A 15,687-nucleotide genomic window follows, 5' to 3' on the forward strand; every position below is an offset into this window, starting at 1 on the left:
GTTTGGATGTGATTGAAGCTCAGTTGCTGGAATGTATTGTATTTTTAACAATGTCAGATTGCTGTGAGGTCTATAAGGGCTCAGAACTGAAACCATATTCTCTAGATTAAACAAAATGATTCATAGACATCTGCCATGAGGCTCATTAATTAACAGTTTCTCCTTTAATTGGAAATTTTTTTTCCTTCACACTGTTTAGAGGTACCTTCTTTCGTGTGTTCTCTGTTGCTCCTGAATAATTGGTGATAAACTGAATGGGAGTCCTTATAGTTTTCGACTTGCCACTTTTCCATAAAGGCCAGATTTATGAATGACTAATAGCATACATGATTATTTGTTGTCCAGCCGACACATTTTGCCACCTGAGCTGTGGATCTCTGCAGCTCCTCCAGAGTTACCATGGACCTCCTGGCTGCTTCTCTGATGAAGGCTCTACTTCTCCGGCCTGTCAGTTTAGGTGAACATCCATGTCTTGGCAGGTTTGCAGCTGTTCCATATTCCTTACATCTCCAAATGATGTGTTGCTGTCTAAGATTTCCAAAGGTTGGAATATAGTTTTGCAACCCAACTCTGATTTAAGCTCCTTAAACTCCATGATCTTCATGATGCTGTTTGTTCTCTAATGTTCCCTAATAAACCTCCAAGTCCTCCACAGAACAATTGAATTTATCCTGAGATTAAATGAGAGGTGCATTCTGTTCACTCATTTAGTGACTTCTAAAGGTAATTGGTTGCACTGGATTTTATTTTTTTTTTGGGTGGGGGTATTCGTGTAAATGGGGCTGACTACAAACACTTGCCACACTTTTAACATTTGCTTGTAAAAATGGTTGAAAACCATGTATCATTTTCCTTTCACTTCACAGTTATGTGCTACTTTCTGTTTGTCTATTACATAAAACTCCACTAAAATACATTCAAGTTTGGGATGGTAACATAATAAAATGTGAAAAGTTTGATAAGGTACAAATTCTTTTGCAAGGCGCTTAAAACAGAACAAGTGTTGAAAGTAGTACACTGCAAAATATCAGGTTGTTGAAGAAAATCTGTAATGAATTTAAATATCTGATTCAATAATGTGTGATTCCATTCATTTTTGTTTAATTATAGCTTGCAGCACTTCATTGCATTAAGATAATTGGAATCGTCCTGCAAGCATTTTGTTACTCTGCTAAATCATCACCTCAGTGTTTTTCTCTAACCTCTCAATCTATGAACTCTGCTGAAGGATGAATAAAGGTTCTCCCCAGCTGAAATAAAACTGTATCACTTCAGATCATTAAAATAAAAACCTAATTAGTTGCTGGTCTTACATTAAATCCTGATTCAGCAGTGGCAATCTTTCTTTTACATCTTGTTGGCTCACCTTAGGCCGTGGGAGTGACTCAGAATCTGACGGCACCCCTAACAGGAAGATGCCGGACCTTCACAAGGACGACATGTTGGCGCGGCGAACATCAGTCACTGAGCTGCGGACCGCCATGCCATTCAACCAGTACCTCCCCAACAGGAGCAACCAGAGTGGATACGTGCCAGCACCGCTTCGCAAGAAAAAGAACGAAAAGGAGGAGGGAGGGCGCAAGAGCTGGAGTACTGCTACATCACCCGTAGGGCGAGACCGACCTTCTAGGTGAGTGTCATTAAATGAAAAAGAGTTACAACATTCAGACAGGGTCAAATCTTTAAAAGGCATTTAGTATAAGTCACGTCTGCATAACTAACAAGAAAAACTGTATTAATGATATCCTGTTCAACTGTCTGTGTTCCTAATTAATTATGTTCATACTTTGCTAACAGCATTACTGATGTTATCTTTCATTATCTATATTATTATAATTGTAAGATTTATACATCATTTACTTAATTTAGAGGAAGTTAAAGAAATAATAACAGTAATAATTCTTATTAGAACATAGAACCAACAATATTTTAAGCATACATTTGTTAGTTTGATATGAGTAAAGTGACTAAGATTGGAAAAGTTACTGGAGGTTCTGGAAACCACTGGAAGCGAGGAGTGTTCTTGTAGCTGAATGTCCAGGTCATCTTCAGGTGCATCTCAAAAAACACCATCAAAAACTTTGTGTATTTCAGTAATTCAATTCAATAACTAAAACTCATGTGTTACACAGATTCAGTAAACAGAGCAGTTATTTCTGTTAATTTGCATGATTATGGCTTGTAGTTAATGAAAACCAATGAAAAGCCTGCAGACAGTCACTGATACTCGTCCCACCGAGGGTAAGGTCATTAGAAAAGAATATGGCTCTTCAAAGTTCTGTAGCCTGGAAGCAAAAGAATAATGTTGTTTTGAAAGCCAAATCCAAGAGTCTGGAAGGAGAGAGGAGTGGCACAGATTCCACGATGCTTGAAGTCCAGTGTGACGTTTCCACAGTCAGTGATGGTACCTGGTATCTGTCCACACTTCCAAAAGTTCCAAGACCTGCTTTAAGAACCTTGGCATCACTGTGCTTGTTTGGCCAGCAACCCCACCCTCCAACTTAATCATATAAAGAACCTAATTATTATTTTCAAGAGGAAGATGAGACACCCGTGAACACCCCAGCATGCTGATCACTGCACTGATGTCACCGGCGCCCTGACCTGAGTTCATAAACAGAGATGGGCTTTTCAGCAGGCCCACATTAATGTATTTATAATCTTTTTATTCATCTCCTGTAATAATCACATTTTGTGAGAAACTGAATTCTGAGTTTTCATTAGCTGCAAGTAATGATCTTAAAAATAAAATGTATTTTATAGTTAAGATAAAACAAGCACATAAAAATATATCACTCAGTGTGTAATGAGTTTTTAAATGATTTATTAAGTTAATAAAAATTCTAACCTTTCATATATACTCTAGTTTATTTATTTAGTTTTGGTATTTGAATTTATTGAGGTGCGCCTATAAATATGAACAATTGAAACATGAGTCGCAGTGGATAGAGGCAAAATGAATATGACATCAATACAGGAATAAAATAGGGAACAACATCAGAGGCAAGCTTGTGTTGGGCTTCCTTTTCTGTTAAATGAGAAGGGGCTAAGTGTGTCAACTTGTATATTTCTGGTATGAAACCTGTCAGCCACTGATTTTTTTTCTGTCTCATGTTGTTCTGATGGGAGTGGCTGATGGAGGCCAGAGGTGTGTTTTCATTGGAGTTCAAACTATGCTGCCGAGTCCAGAATTAAACTTCTTTAGGTCTGAAGGGCTTAGAATATATTGGCATGGCATGTCAACAGCAGTGAGAGCATGTTTCAGACATTTCATCACAAGTTTCACACTTCTGCTCGCTCCTTGGATTCCTTCTCATTCTTGTCTTTACTGACTCTGGTGTGTGTTTGTGTATTGTCACAGCAGGATTTGACTGAACCGACATGAACTTATCGTTTTAGTTTTATGAACAGATAAAATGCAGAGTGCTGATTCAAAGCCACATGTTTGCAGGCTGTTGTGTGAATCACCCATTGTTTGCTGCTAAATTGTTTTTATTAAGTTACGTTGTCTCCAAACTTTGCATTAATTAATTTTTTCCTTTGATGTTTTTCCTCCTCCTTTTGTTTTGCTCCTTCAATTCTTCATGTGTGTGCTTCACATCTTGTGACCATCATGTCTTAATCCTCCTCATTTAATTAATTCTGCTCCAACCTGATTATGTGCTCCTATTTTTTCCTCTGTGTGCTGTAAATTAATGATATAATAGTCCAAATGGAGTCCCTGTCTTAGTCCTCACACTTGGAGAGTCCCATAGCCCTTCTTCCACCCCACTTATTGAACCACAGATTCAGGAGAGCAAGAGTAAAGATGATGAGGAGGACGCGAAGCTGAGTGCCTCCTCACCTTGGACTAAGATCCATGCTGTGGGAATAAGGAGGAGCAGTGAACCTCTACGCTGGGGCCTCAGCCAGGCCATCTCGGGCCCCCCCAGAGACACCATAACTCAGCTGAAGGTCAACTCTGAACAAAGGTCAAAATGCATATTCGAATTCCATTTACTAGACCTGATTCGAATTTGTATCTCTCAGCTCTTATGGAGTTTTTTTTTATATATCTTCTTCTGAGAAAGAAACCATTACGCAGTCACTCAATTCTTTTAGAAAATGTGGTTTTATATATCAAGACAGGAAAAATAACCTGGTCCCTACCTGTTTGTCAGATTATTTAAATGTAACTTTAAGTGTAGAAAAAACATCACAGGTTCATTTCTATTGGGATTTTCAAACAAACGTTGTAGCCCATCCTTTAGTAGTTTGTAGAACCGCCTTCAGCAGAAGAGAACTAGTAGAAGTAGTCTCATCTGGATCATTTTATTTGTCCCTCAAATAGATGTGGAGAGAGTGTGAATCACACGTCTTTCCAACTTTGATTTAGTTTATTAATGTTTGAATACATCTATTAATGTCCAGCTCTCTTAAACTCCTGTCACAGCACTTTAATCAGCCTGATGTTTGGACTTTGACTAGACCATCAGAATAACTTGATTGTTTTGGTTTTTAAGTATTCTGCTATAGATTTTTTAGTTCTGCTTGGGATCATTTACCTGTCACTGCACTCAGTGTGGGAAAGGGAAAATGATAATCAGTTAAGGGACTGCATGGTTCTCATGTCCTGCATTTTCAAAACAAGCCCATATCATCACCCCTCTACCACTATGTTTGACAGCTGGTTTGAGGTGCTTGTGGTTCTGGGTCAGTTTGCCCTTTTACCAAGTTGTTCCCCCGTTTTATACCCTCGTCATGACATCTTGTCCCCTCCTACTTCCATTTGGTAAAGCAAACAATTTAATGCCCATGACTTAAATCATTGCATATCAATTTATTTTCTTTTTAGTTTATTTGTTATTATTTGTTATGAATTGTGGAGAAATAAGGGCTCAAATATAATATAATTTAATTTGATTGTATATTATTTTCTGGAAACTTTTTACTACCCCCATTTCTTCCTACAGGAAAGATTAGGACACCTGATCAGACCGAAATAGTTCTAGACAACCTCTTGCAGGTACAGTGGCTTGTAAAAGTATTCACACCCCTTGAACTTGTCACATTACAACCACAAACATAAGACATACATATTTTATTGGAATTTTATGTGAAAGACCAGCACAAAGTGGTATACAACTGTAAAGTGGAACGAAAATTATACATGATTTCAGTTTTTTTTTCCAATAAAAACTGAAATTAGCATTGTGCAAAAAGTATTCAGGCTCCTGAGTCAATACTTTGCAGAACCACCTCTTGCTGCAGTTACAGCTGCAAGTCTTTTAGGGTTTGTCTCTACCAGCTTTGCACATCTAGTGACTGATATTTTTGCCCATTCTTCTTTGCAAAACAGCTCAAGCTCAGTCAGATTAGATGGAGTGTGAACACCAATTTTCAGATCTTGCAACAAATTCTTGATTGGGTTTAGGTCTGGACTTTGACTGGGCCATTCTAACACATAAATATGATTTGTTTTAAACCTTTCCATTGTAGCCCTAGCTTTATGTTTAGGGTCACTGTCCTGCTGGAAGATGAACCTCCGCCCCAGTCTCAAGTCTTTTGCTGACTCCAACTTGTTTCTTTCAAGATTTCTCTGTATTTGGTTCCATCCATCTTCACATCAACTCTGACCACTTTCCCTGCCCCTGCTGAAGAGAAGCACTCCCAGAGCATGATGCTGCCACCACCATATTTGACAGTGGGGATGGTGTCTTAAGAGTGATGTGCAGTGTTAGTTTCCTCACCACACATAGCGTTTTGCATTTTGGCCAAAACGTTCAAATTTGGTCTCGTCTGACCAAAGCACCTTCTTCCACATGTTTGTCCCCAACATGGCTTCTGGCAAACTGCAAACGGGACCTCTTATGATTTTCTTTTAACAACAGCTTTTTTATACTTTTGCACACTGACACACTTTCAGTTTTTTATTTGTAAAAAATGTTTTAAATCATATATAATTTCCTTTCCACTTCACAATTGTGTACCACTTTGTGTTCATCTTTCACATAAAATTCCAATATAATATATTTATGTTTGTGGTTGTAATGTGACAATATGTGGAAAGGTACAAGGGGTATGAATACTTTAACAAGCCACTGTAGTTATTGTTTATTGGATTCCGGATTCTCTTCGAGCGACTGTGATTGGAATGTCAGACATAACTTTACATCAAAGGGGGCCTGAAGCGTCACCCCAGCAGGAGTGAAGTGACACATGGTAGGCATGAAGCATCTACGGCGGGCAGCTCCATTTCATTCCAGAAAAAGGAAACGACAAAACAATACCTACAAAGTAAAGAGGTGACGATGGGGTGAAATAACCAGTATCCAGTGTTTGTGCTGACATGTTTTTTTTTTTTTTTTTTCTTTTCAGTGATCACAACTTTGGTCTCATCTGTTTAAAAGACTTTCTAATCCAATAACTGTATGATGTGGTTGAAGCAACAGTTTATTCCAACATGAGTGGTATCTTACTTGGCCAATAATCATAGTGCATACCACCAGTTTTTTACAACTGAATATTTTGCGTCCATTTATTTTTAATTGGGGAAAGCAACACACTGGAAAATTTTACAGAATAATTTCAGCAGCTGTTCTTTTTTTTTTTTTTTTGAAATAATGTGTTATCCATAAACCTAACAGTTCTCATCTTTAGAAAACAGTTCCAACATTACAGCTGGTGCTTTAATTGGACCCTTTTACACTTTGGCTCTGTAATTATCAGATCAGGTTTTAAACTCCCTCTCTTTTCTAGCAGCTTACCTATAAGCTAACAAGGCTCTTTGCACATTGAAAGCTGGCTAGGACACACCGTCCTGAACATGCAGCCTTTTCTTTATTAAAGCGGACAAAGTGTGTACCCAGCGGGCCACCCAGAGCCCGTAAAATAATAATACAAGTTTCAAGTAACAAGGTGATTATGAGCTGTCAAGTCTCAAAGCCGGTTTTCACAATTCCAGCTTGTTCTAGGATTGGCAGTATTTATTTCTTATCAATGACATTTTAAGGGTCTTAAATTATTTCACAACCCAGCCTTATCCTGTGTTGTGTTTTATTTTTGTGTGATTTCTTTTAAGAAAAGCCAACATTTTATTTAGTTTTGTTGGTTTCTTATTATGGGTCACATCCCCCAGTTTCTCTTATTTCCTTTTGGCACAGATGTTGTGGCTTTGGTTGCTGGTTCTTTTCCAAACAACCAGCAACCCTGACCTGGTACTGTGGCAGGTTTCAAGGGTGCTCCTATATGGAGTTCCTGATGCAGACATTTACACCTGTACCTCAACATATTTTATTTCACATCAAATTAAAAAGCTACATTTGTTTATGTAATTTTTTGCCATTAGTTTTATTAAAAGTAGTCAGTCAGTCATTTTCTACCGCTTATTCCATAGTGGGTCGCGGGGGAGCTGGTGCCTATCTCCAGCAGTCTATGGGCGAGAGGTGGGGTACACCCTGGACAGGTCGCCAGTCCATCACAGGGCAACACACAAACAACCAAGCACACACTCATTCATACACCTAAGGGCAATTTAGAGTGACCAATTAACCTAACAGGCATGTCTTTGGACTGTGGGAGGAAGCCAGAGTACCCAGTGAGAACCCACGCATGCACGGGGAGAACATGCAAACTCCATGCAGAAAGACCCCCGGCCGGGAACCGAACCCAGGACCTTCTTACTGCAAGGCAACAGTGCTACCAACTGCGCCACCGTGCAGCCTCCATTAAAAGTAGATGCTTTGAAAATGTGTTCATATGACTTGAACCTTTTCAGACACGTTTTCTTTCTTTACCATATCAAATTCTAGTGTATTTTTTTCTATCTTATATCTGATTGACCAACACATAGTGCATAATTGTAAAATGAAAGGGTAATTTTACATAGTTTTAAGATTTGTTTTTCTAAATACAAGTTTGAAAAGTGAGGCCCCCTTAACTCTGATATCCATAAATAAAATCCAGTAAAATCCAGAGCGATGAGTAGTGTTTGGGAGTCACTGTGTCATTTAATTTCAGTATAAATCCAGCTGACACATGGCAATGGCAGCATTGTGCTGTGGGAACACTTTATCAGGGAAACTTAGTGTAAGCTATTTGTAGTCGATTGGAAAGAATGATGGAGCTAAACACGGGACAATTCAGGACAGAGTTTCCCCTTCAAGCAGGACAAGCACTCTGAATATACAGCCAGAGCTGCAATGCAATGGTTTAGAACTAAGCAGTTTCATGTATTAGTATGGCCTAATCAAAGTTCATACCTATATCCAATTCAGAACCAGTGGTAAAACTTTGAAATTTATATTCAAAGACGTTCTCCATCCATCTTATGGAGTTTGAATTACTTTACAAAGAAGAATGATCAAAAACTTCAGGCTACAGATAATTGCAACGAAAGGTGATTTTACAGTATTGATTCAGGAGGGCTGCAGCGTGAAAAAAATGTGAAAAGGTTTAGTGGAGATTAATATGTTTGCAAGACACTGTTTTGACATTAAATCCCTATAAAGCATATCCAGATTGAGAAATAAAAGTAGCAAGAATGAAATCAAATATTTTCCCTGTAAATTCCAGTAAGTCACTTTTCATCTTTCCGTTAAAACAGCCATCAAAGAAACGTGTGTTCAGTTTCAAACAAAGAGCCATACACCCAAAACGCTCCAGTATGTGCGCATATATCCAAACTTACTTAAAAACAGCCTACACCATGTGACCCGCCCTCAGGATGTGAGGAAATGAGGTCTTCTTCCATCCCTGACCCTGAGCAGATTGGAACTGAAGGCCGGCCTTTTCACTGCCAACAGTTGGCCACTTTCTCTCTCCATGCTGTAGTTTAATGTCCAATAAAAACTTCCAGCAAAGTAGCTGTTCATAAAATGGTGACAAAACAACAAAGTCTTGAAGTGACTTTTGGTTTGACTATTTTCACATCCCAGCTGCTCCAAACAGATCTGTTAGTGTGCAGTGTTTCATTTGATTTATGACCTCACAACCGTTCCACATTCAGGCTGCTCCTGAGGAATGTTGTCTGATTATATAGTAAGATATGAGGCAGCCAAACGGTTCAGTTTGATTTGCTTTCTGCAGTACTCCAGCTCGCTCGTGCTCAGAGGAACTCTTCCAGTACTTGGTGGCCCTGTCACCAAAAGCTACCAACCTTGCTGGGAAACGTCAGACCGCGACAGACCAGGAGGATGCAGGAGTCGCAGGTGCAGATGGGGATGATAAATGGGCCTGTCGAATGCTGACCTCACCCAAATACGCTCCCAGTTCCTCTGGCTTCCTTCCTGTGCCCACTGCCATGGCAACCACTTTAGCAGGAGCAACCGATGCAGGCGGAATGAAGGGAAGGAATGACGGAGAAGAACCCAAGGAACCGAAATCCTGTTCAGACAGTAATCTTCGAGCAACGTGAGCCGAGTCATTTTATCAAAGTCTTATGCTTTGGGCTCCAACTCTTTAATTTGCCTTTTCCTGAGGGATCTTTCAGTCCCAGATCCTGGAGCGCCATCTCTATCAGCATGATGTTGACCTCAGTGTGCACTGCTTTGATTGGTTGATGACCTAAATATGGCATGATATTCTCTGCATAAGCTGGGATTAAAAATGCTGTTTTAAATTAGGAAATATACTGCAAACACTGCATGAAAATGTGAAAAGAAATTCCAATTTATTTGCTTTTTTTACTAAAAGAAGCAGCTACTTTTTGTTTTTTGAGGGCATCAAATTAGGGAACTACTGTTTGTTTCAATACTTTTTAAATAAAATATATTGATACACATGGAATAGTGATTTTATCTCTACCCATGAACTACTGAAATGTTGTTGGCTTTGAGACGGTTTCAAGGTAGATATCCTGCTACCAAAATCTTTTGGCAGATTGATGTTTTACTGAAATATACCATACGGTAAACAGCCGCTGGAGAAAACAATCTGGTTTTGATTTTGGGAGTTTTCTCTAAATTTAGTCTCTATTTTCTCCCAACCACAGGCCACACCACTCTGACATAACAGCAGCAGCTCTGTTTGAAAACAGGGAAAAACTTTATGATTACAAGAAAATTCATAAGTGTTCACTTAGAGAAATGCAGCCACATCTTTCACGTTGTTCATGTTATGATTAAAGGCGCATGAGCTTTGTTTAGTTAGCTTTCCTTTGCAAAATGCATCATTTAAAATTCCTCTTTTAGCCTTCCAGTGCTGTGGTTCTGTCTGTATTTTGGCTTACAGTGCCCTCATGTGTTTGGTTTAAGGTTTATCCATTTTAATATAGGGTAATTTATCAAGCAAACTATTTCATAATGTTATTTTTGACATATTGTCAGCTGTGATCATAACACCAGATATTACCTCATTCAATTTCCCTGCTTATTTGCATGAGGAAATGATTCTTTTTACTGTAGTGTTGTGTTCATCGGTCATCGTGGTGTCTTTCAACGCTCACTGCCCTCTGTGTTTTCAACCAGGTTTTTACTAGTTAAAAACTAAGACAAAAGATTAAGGAGTTCACATATTAACTGTCTTTTGCATCGAATATTTGCAATTATTGCAGTTAACGTTAGTGAAACAACTGTCTCCATTTGATTTCTTCACTTTAACTCCAATTTCTTTACTTTAATTTCCAAATCCAGTATGTTCAATGACAATGAGATTAAAACTTCAAATGCTTAAAAGAGAGAAACTTTGCTGTACCTCATTTAGCCTTTCAGTTTTCTGCTGAAGGTCCTGCTCTCTCTCAACGACTGAATTAACAGCAGACATATTATGACATGTCATACAAATTTTAGTGGTGTAACATAACATGTATTCATACTGAAAATATCCAGTAGAGCCCTGTCAGTTCTTGTCACCACGCAAATTTATAGACACTCAAAAATCTAGTAAATGGTCAAATTTATACTTATATATACTCATAATAATATGTGGGAAGTTTAGAAATGTTGAGGAGCACATCATAAAGTTGCATTTAACCTGAATGGAAACCAAATATTCACAATAAGACAATAGTTTAGTTTTACAATGGAGGTAGAACTTCTGGTAGTAAAAATGAAGCTACTTCAGATGTTTTCACTGCAATCACAAACTTTAAATCAAAAATGTAAGTTTAATGTTAGGAGTAAATCAGCTGTTGTGCATTCACTCACTCTTCTCTCCCGTGTCCATGTTTTGTATTGGAACTGCATGTGTTGCCTATTGGTGCTCAGCGTGGATTCAGAACAGTAATTTTAAGATTTTTATCAAATTCTTCAAAGAAAGCTAGCTCCACCTTTTCTGTGTCATCTTTGCTTCTTTCTGTTGACTGCTCTTGTTTTGCGGTTTTAAAAGCGAATATGGAAACTGTAACGGTAAGATTTGAACAGAAGAAAATGAGAAAATCTGATGACATGACAGAATGAGGTTCTATGGCTGTGCAACTTCCATAGAAACAGAAATTCAGTTTAATGTTGTTGCCTGTGTTGTGAGTTGTTTAGAACACTTACATTTATTTAATTCATGGAAATTAGGCTTTTTATCTCTGGCTAGAGAATCCACATAATGACGTTTATTGAGATAAAAGTCAGTGCTGCAACTGTTGAAGTGCTCTCTAAATAAAACCATGTCATTACTTAATAATAGATCAATGTAATAATAATCAATGTTTTTACATTATGCTTGCTCTGTGTTTCAACTTCTCTCTCAGGAGTTTGAGTTTGATCGACATGCGCGGTGAAGAAGAGGCCACCATGCAGCCGCACAGTCACGTTCGTCATGAGCTGATGCACAACCAATACAACAGACTGAAAGAAGACGAGGATCACTGGCAGGAAGTTAGTGCATTAAGTTTCCGTTCTCATTTTACTGTTTTGTCTGCAGGCTAGCAGAAATATGTGTTGCAGCAAGATCCAGAACCAGATTGTAACTGATCGGTATGTATATTTTTTGCTCCTGTTAGGACCTGGCCCGATGGAAAACTAGGAGGAGGAGTGTCTCTCAGGATCTGATTAAAAAAGAGGAGGAGAGGAAAATGATGGAGCGAATGATGTCAGGAGAAAGCTGTATCTATCAAAGGAGGAAAAGCATAAAGACCTACAGAGAAATTGTGGAGGACAAGTAGGTGGCACCCCCAACACAATTAGACCTTTGATCGATTTTCCATCAAAAGAAAAGTTGCACATGGATGATAGAAAAATAAAACTAGATCAGGATCTGAAAGGTGGACTCAATTATAACTCATGTTGGCAATCACAATAGTGACTGACACTTCCCAATGTTTGCTAAAAAGGTTGCCTTTAATAAGAAAAAAGGAAAATGTGTATGAGTTTTAGTAAAGTATTAGTAGACAGAAGTGAGTGTCCACTGAACCTGTCCATATTTAGCCAGATTACATCAGCTAACTTCAGTGCATTTTTTTGTGATTTCAAAGTAGCGCATAATTGTGAAGTTTAAGGAATGATACGTGGTTTTCTTCTTTTACCAATAAAATCTTATAGGTGATGCTTGCATTTTACTCAGCGTCTATAGAACCGCCTTCTACTGCAGTTCCAGCTGCAGGTCTTTTGGTGTAATATCTCCATCAACAATGAAATTGTTGTAAAAAGCAGGATAAAGACACATGCTGCTATTATATGTCACATGGCTTAACGCTGTCTGTGTCAAGTAAAGAAACAGTAGACAGTAAATTTACAAAATCATTAAATCTGAACTAAGATTTATTTATTTTTATGTTCAAGTAGCCTAAAAATAGTGACCTGTTTTTAGGGAGCGACGTGAGGAGGAGCTGCGGGAGGCGTACCGGAAAGCCAGAACTCCAGAGGAGGCATCTACTATTCTGCAACATTACGCCCAGCGTTTCTCCATCAGCGAGGCTGTCCTGGAGCGCCTGCAGCTGCCGAAGCTTCTGGACCGCAGTGTATCAGCCGATCCCTCCTTTCCCACTTCGCCCTTCTCCCTCTCGCTCTCCTCCTCCCCCACAACTCCGGACCCCTTCGAAGAGGACCCCAACGGGCCCATGAGGTATCTGAGGCAGCAGTCTGCGCCGGTGCCAAGGTTTACGTCCACGCTGGAGGCGCAGATCGAAGAGTTTCCCAAAGACTCACACCAGCGGCCTCAGATTCGCTCTCGCTCATCTGAACCGCCATCCACCCGAGCCCTGTCACCCAACCCGGTGCCTTTACTGACACCCAAGCCTTACTTTCAGCCCCGACTGTCGGCAGATGAAAAATGGAACAGCAAGGTAAGAGTGACAGTAAAGAGGCAAAATAAACCACCCATGTTGAGATTTAAAAAGGAGTTACCAGGATTAAAGGACTACTGGTGTTCATCCTAACCGATCTTAAAAATGTTCGTAAAAATCATTTCTATTCTTTTACACAGTGATAATAAAGCTCTCATCTCAGAAACATAAAAAGCTAGTATTTGGTTAGTTAAGCTGTGATTAAGGCCTTTCCCACTGCAGTGACTCTCAAAAGTCTACACACCCATTTTAGATTGGCAGGTTTTTATAAGGTAAAAAAATAAGATCTTGATAAATCATATTTTTAAAATTATCCACAAACAATATAAAATCCTGTTCAATTCAACTAAACAATAAACTCCAGAGATGTTGTTTAAAATTCAGCCAAACCCCTTCAAAACTTTCATTTTTTTGATTTGGATGCATGCTTGGACCGGCAGTGATGCTAAAAAATAAAGGCCTCTTTATCTCCAGCTTTTGAGCAGACGCTGGCGTTCGGAACCAAATAAAACATCTTCCACCTTGATGAAAGCATCAATTCCATCTGAAGAAAAGTAGCCCCACCCCATGATGCTGCCACCACTGTGTTTCACACTTGGTATTGTGTTCTTTTGGTGACATTTCCCTCCCTAACAGATTAGTTGGTTTTTCAGTTGAATTGTACAGAACAAATAATACATTATATGTGGGCTTTTTGTTTTTAAATGACTTACCATGTTCTCGTTTTTTACATCGTAAAAACGTCGTAAAAAAAAAAACGGGATTGTGTAAACTTCTTAGAGCCACTATATTCTGGATCTAATGTCCCTGAGCTTGTTGCTCTTCTTCCCCTTGCAGATCTCTTCACATTTACATTATAATGCCATAGAACTGCCATGGTGATGAGTTACTGGTGTGTATGAAAACCCAAGACTTCCCTTCTCTTAAGAAGCATGTAATGTTTCAATTTCACCCTCAAGTGCCCTTAACAAGATCTATTTCCCTTTCTTCTGGCGATAAATTAGCAAAAATGAATATTTAAAATGAGATCTTGTAGTGTGGAAGGAGATGCAGGGTATTACTTGACCCAAATAGAGCAGAGCACTTTTCTGGAATTTCTTGTCAGGAGTCCCATCTTGAATGGACACTCTGTTCGCTATTGACTTAAGAAGTTGACAAGTAGGACCGCTCTCAATGTGAAGTGGGCTCCCGGTGGACAATGAGTGCCCACACAGGCTTTAAGGACGGGGAAGAGGAGGTGCAGGAAGAGGAAGAGGGGGCCGACTGAGAGGCTGCATTCACCCGACTCCAGCACTGTGTCTTCAGTTACCGCACACTGGGAGCTCCTCACACATATATTAGTGCTTCTTTGTAGCAGAGGCCAGCAGGGTCTTTTAAGCAGATGAACATCTAATAACTAACAGAGAGGTTCATTATGAGAAGAAATTAGGGCTTTTAGACATTATTTATTTAAAGTTTTTATTTGTCATTAGTTGATGTTTCTGATGTGGAAATTCAGACTTATATGTCAGGATGATACAATACATTTAAACCTGTTCATATCCCTTGAACGTTTCAACCTTTTGCCCCTTTAAAACCACAGACTTCAACGTGTTTAATTGGGATTTTATGTGACAGACCGGTACGATATAGCTGTTAATCATGAAATAGAAGGGAAATCATACAAGGCCTTTAAAACTTTTTCCAAATAGAAAAGACCCCTTTATTCTCAAGCTTCTAAATACAATCAAGTTCAACCGTGTTGAGAAGACAGTTAATTAAACACTTGTGTTTGATTTAATCTCAGTATTAATATAATCTGCAAAGGCCTCAGAGACACGGCTTCCTACCTGAACTAACTGAGGAACAAATTATTCAGAGGAGCAGCCAAGATGCCTATGGCAACTCTGGAGGAGCTGCAGAGATCTATAACTCAGGTGGGAGTATGTATTGACATGATAATTCAATTGTGCACGTGACAAATCTGGCCTCTGTAGTGTGATTAAAAGCAAGCCTTAAGATGGTCATTGCCACAAGCCCTGTAGGGGATACAGAAGGTACTCTGGTCAAATGAAGCAAACCTGATATATATATATATTTTTTTAGTTTGCCTACATGGAAATCGCAATAAGTGGAGAAAAACTAACACTGCATATAAACCCTGAACACACAACTCCCCATGGTGAAACATGGTGGTGGGAACATGCTGTGGGAATGACTTTTTTCAGCAGGGACAGAGGAGATGGTCACAGTTAATGAGAACATTAATTAAAGCCCAATCATGGAAGACAACTACTTAGAGGCTGCAAAAGACTTAAACCTGGCGTGGAGCTTCACCTTCCAGCAGGACGGCAACCGTAAATATGCAGCCAGAGTTTAGATCAAAGGAAATTTAATTAGATGTGGAAAGCTGGTATAGACATGCCTCAGCAGACGTGCGGTGGTAAATACGGCAAAGGGTGATTGTACAAAGTATTTATTTAATCTCACACATTTCAGATTTTTATTTGTGAGAA

At 39.1% G+C, this 15,687-nt stretch overlaps 1 protein-coding gene across 3 annotated transcripts in view; it reads left to right on the forward strand.

Moving 5' to 3' along the window:
* LOC124860098 (LIM and calponin homology domains-containing protein 1-like) overlaps positions 1–15,687 on the forward strand; it is a 111,140-nt gene that overhangs the window by 80,145 nt on the left and 15,308 nt on the right. For 2 of the 3 annotated variants that reach the window (XM_047353073.1, XM_047353072.1), the window contains exons 8-12: positions 1,372–1,630; positions 3,708–3,971; positions 11,660–11,786; positions 11,912–12,069; positions 12,718–13,192. In XM_047353073.1, coding sequence (XP_047209029.1) covers positions 1,372–1,630; positions 3,708–3,971; positions 11,660–11,786; positions 11,912–12,069; positions 12,718–13,192 — 1,283 coding nt within the window. The remainder of the gene's footprint in view (positions 1–1,371; positions 1,631–3,707; positions 3,972–11,659; positions 11,787–11,911; positions 12,070–12,717; positions 13,193–15,687) is intronic. The other variant, XM_047353074.1, reaches the window with a different exon arrangement.

This window comes from Girardinichthys multiradiatus, chromosome 23 (assembly GCF_021462225.1).
Source record: "Girardinichthys multiradiatus isolate DD_20200921_A chromosome 23, DD_fGirMul_XY1, whole genome shotgun sequence".
Classification (NCBI taxonomy): Eukaryota; Metazoa; Chordata; class Actinopteri; order Cyprinodontiformes; family Goodeidae; genus Girardinichthys; species Girardinichthys multiradiatus.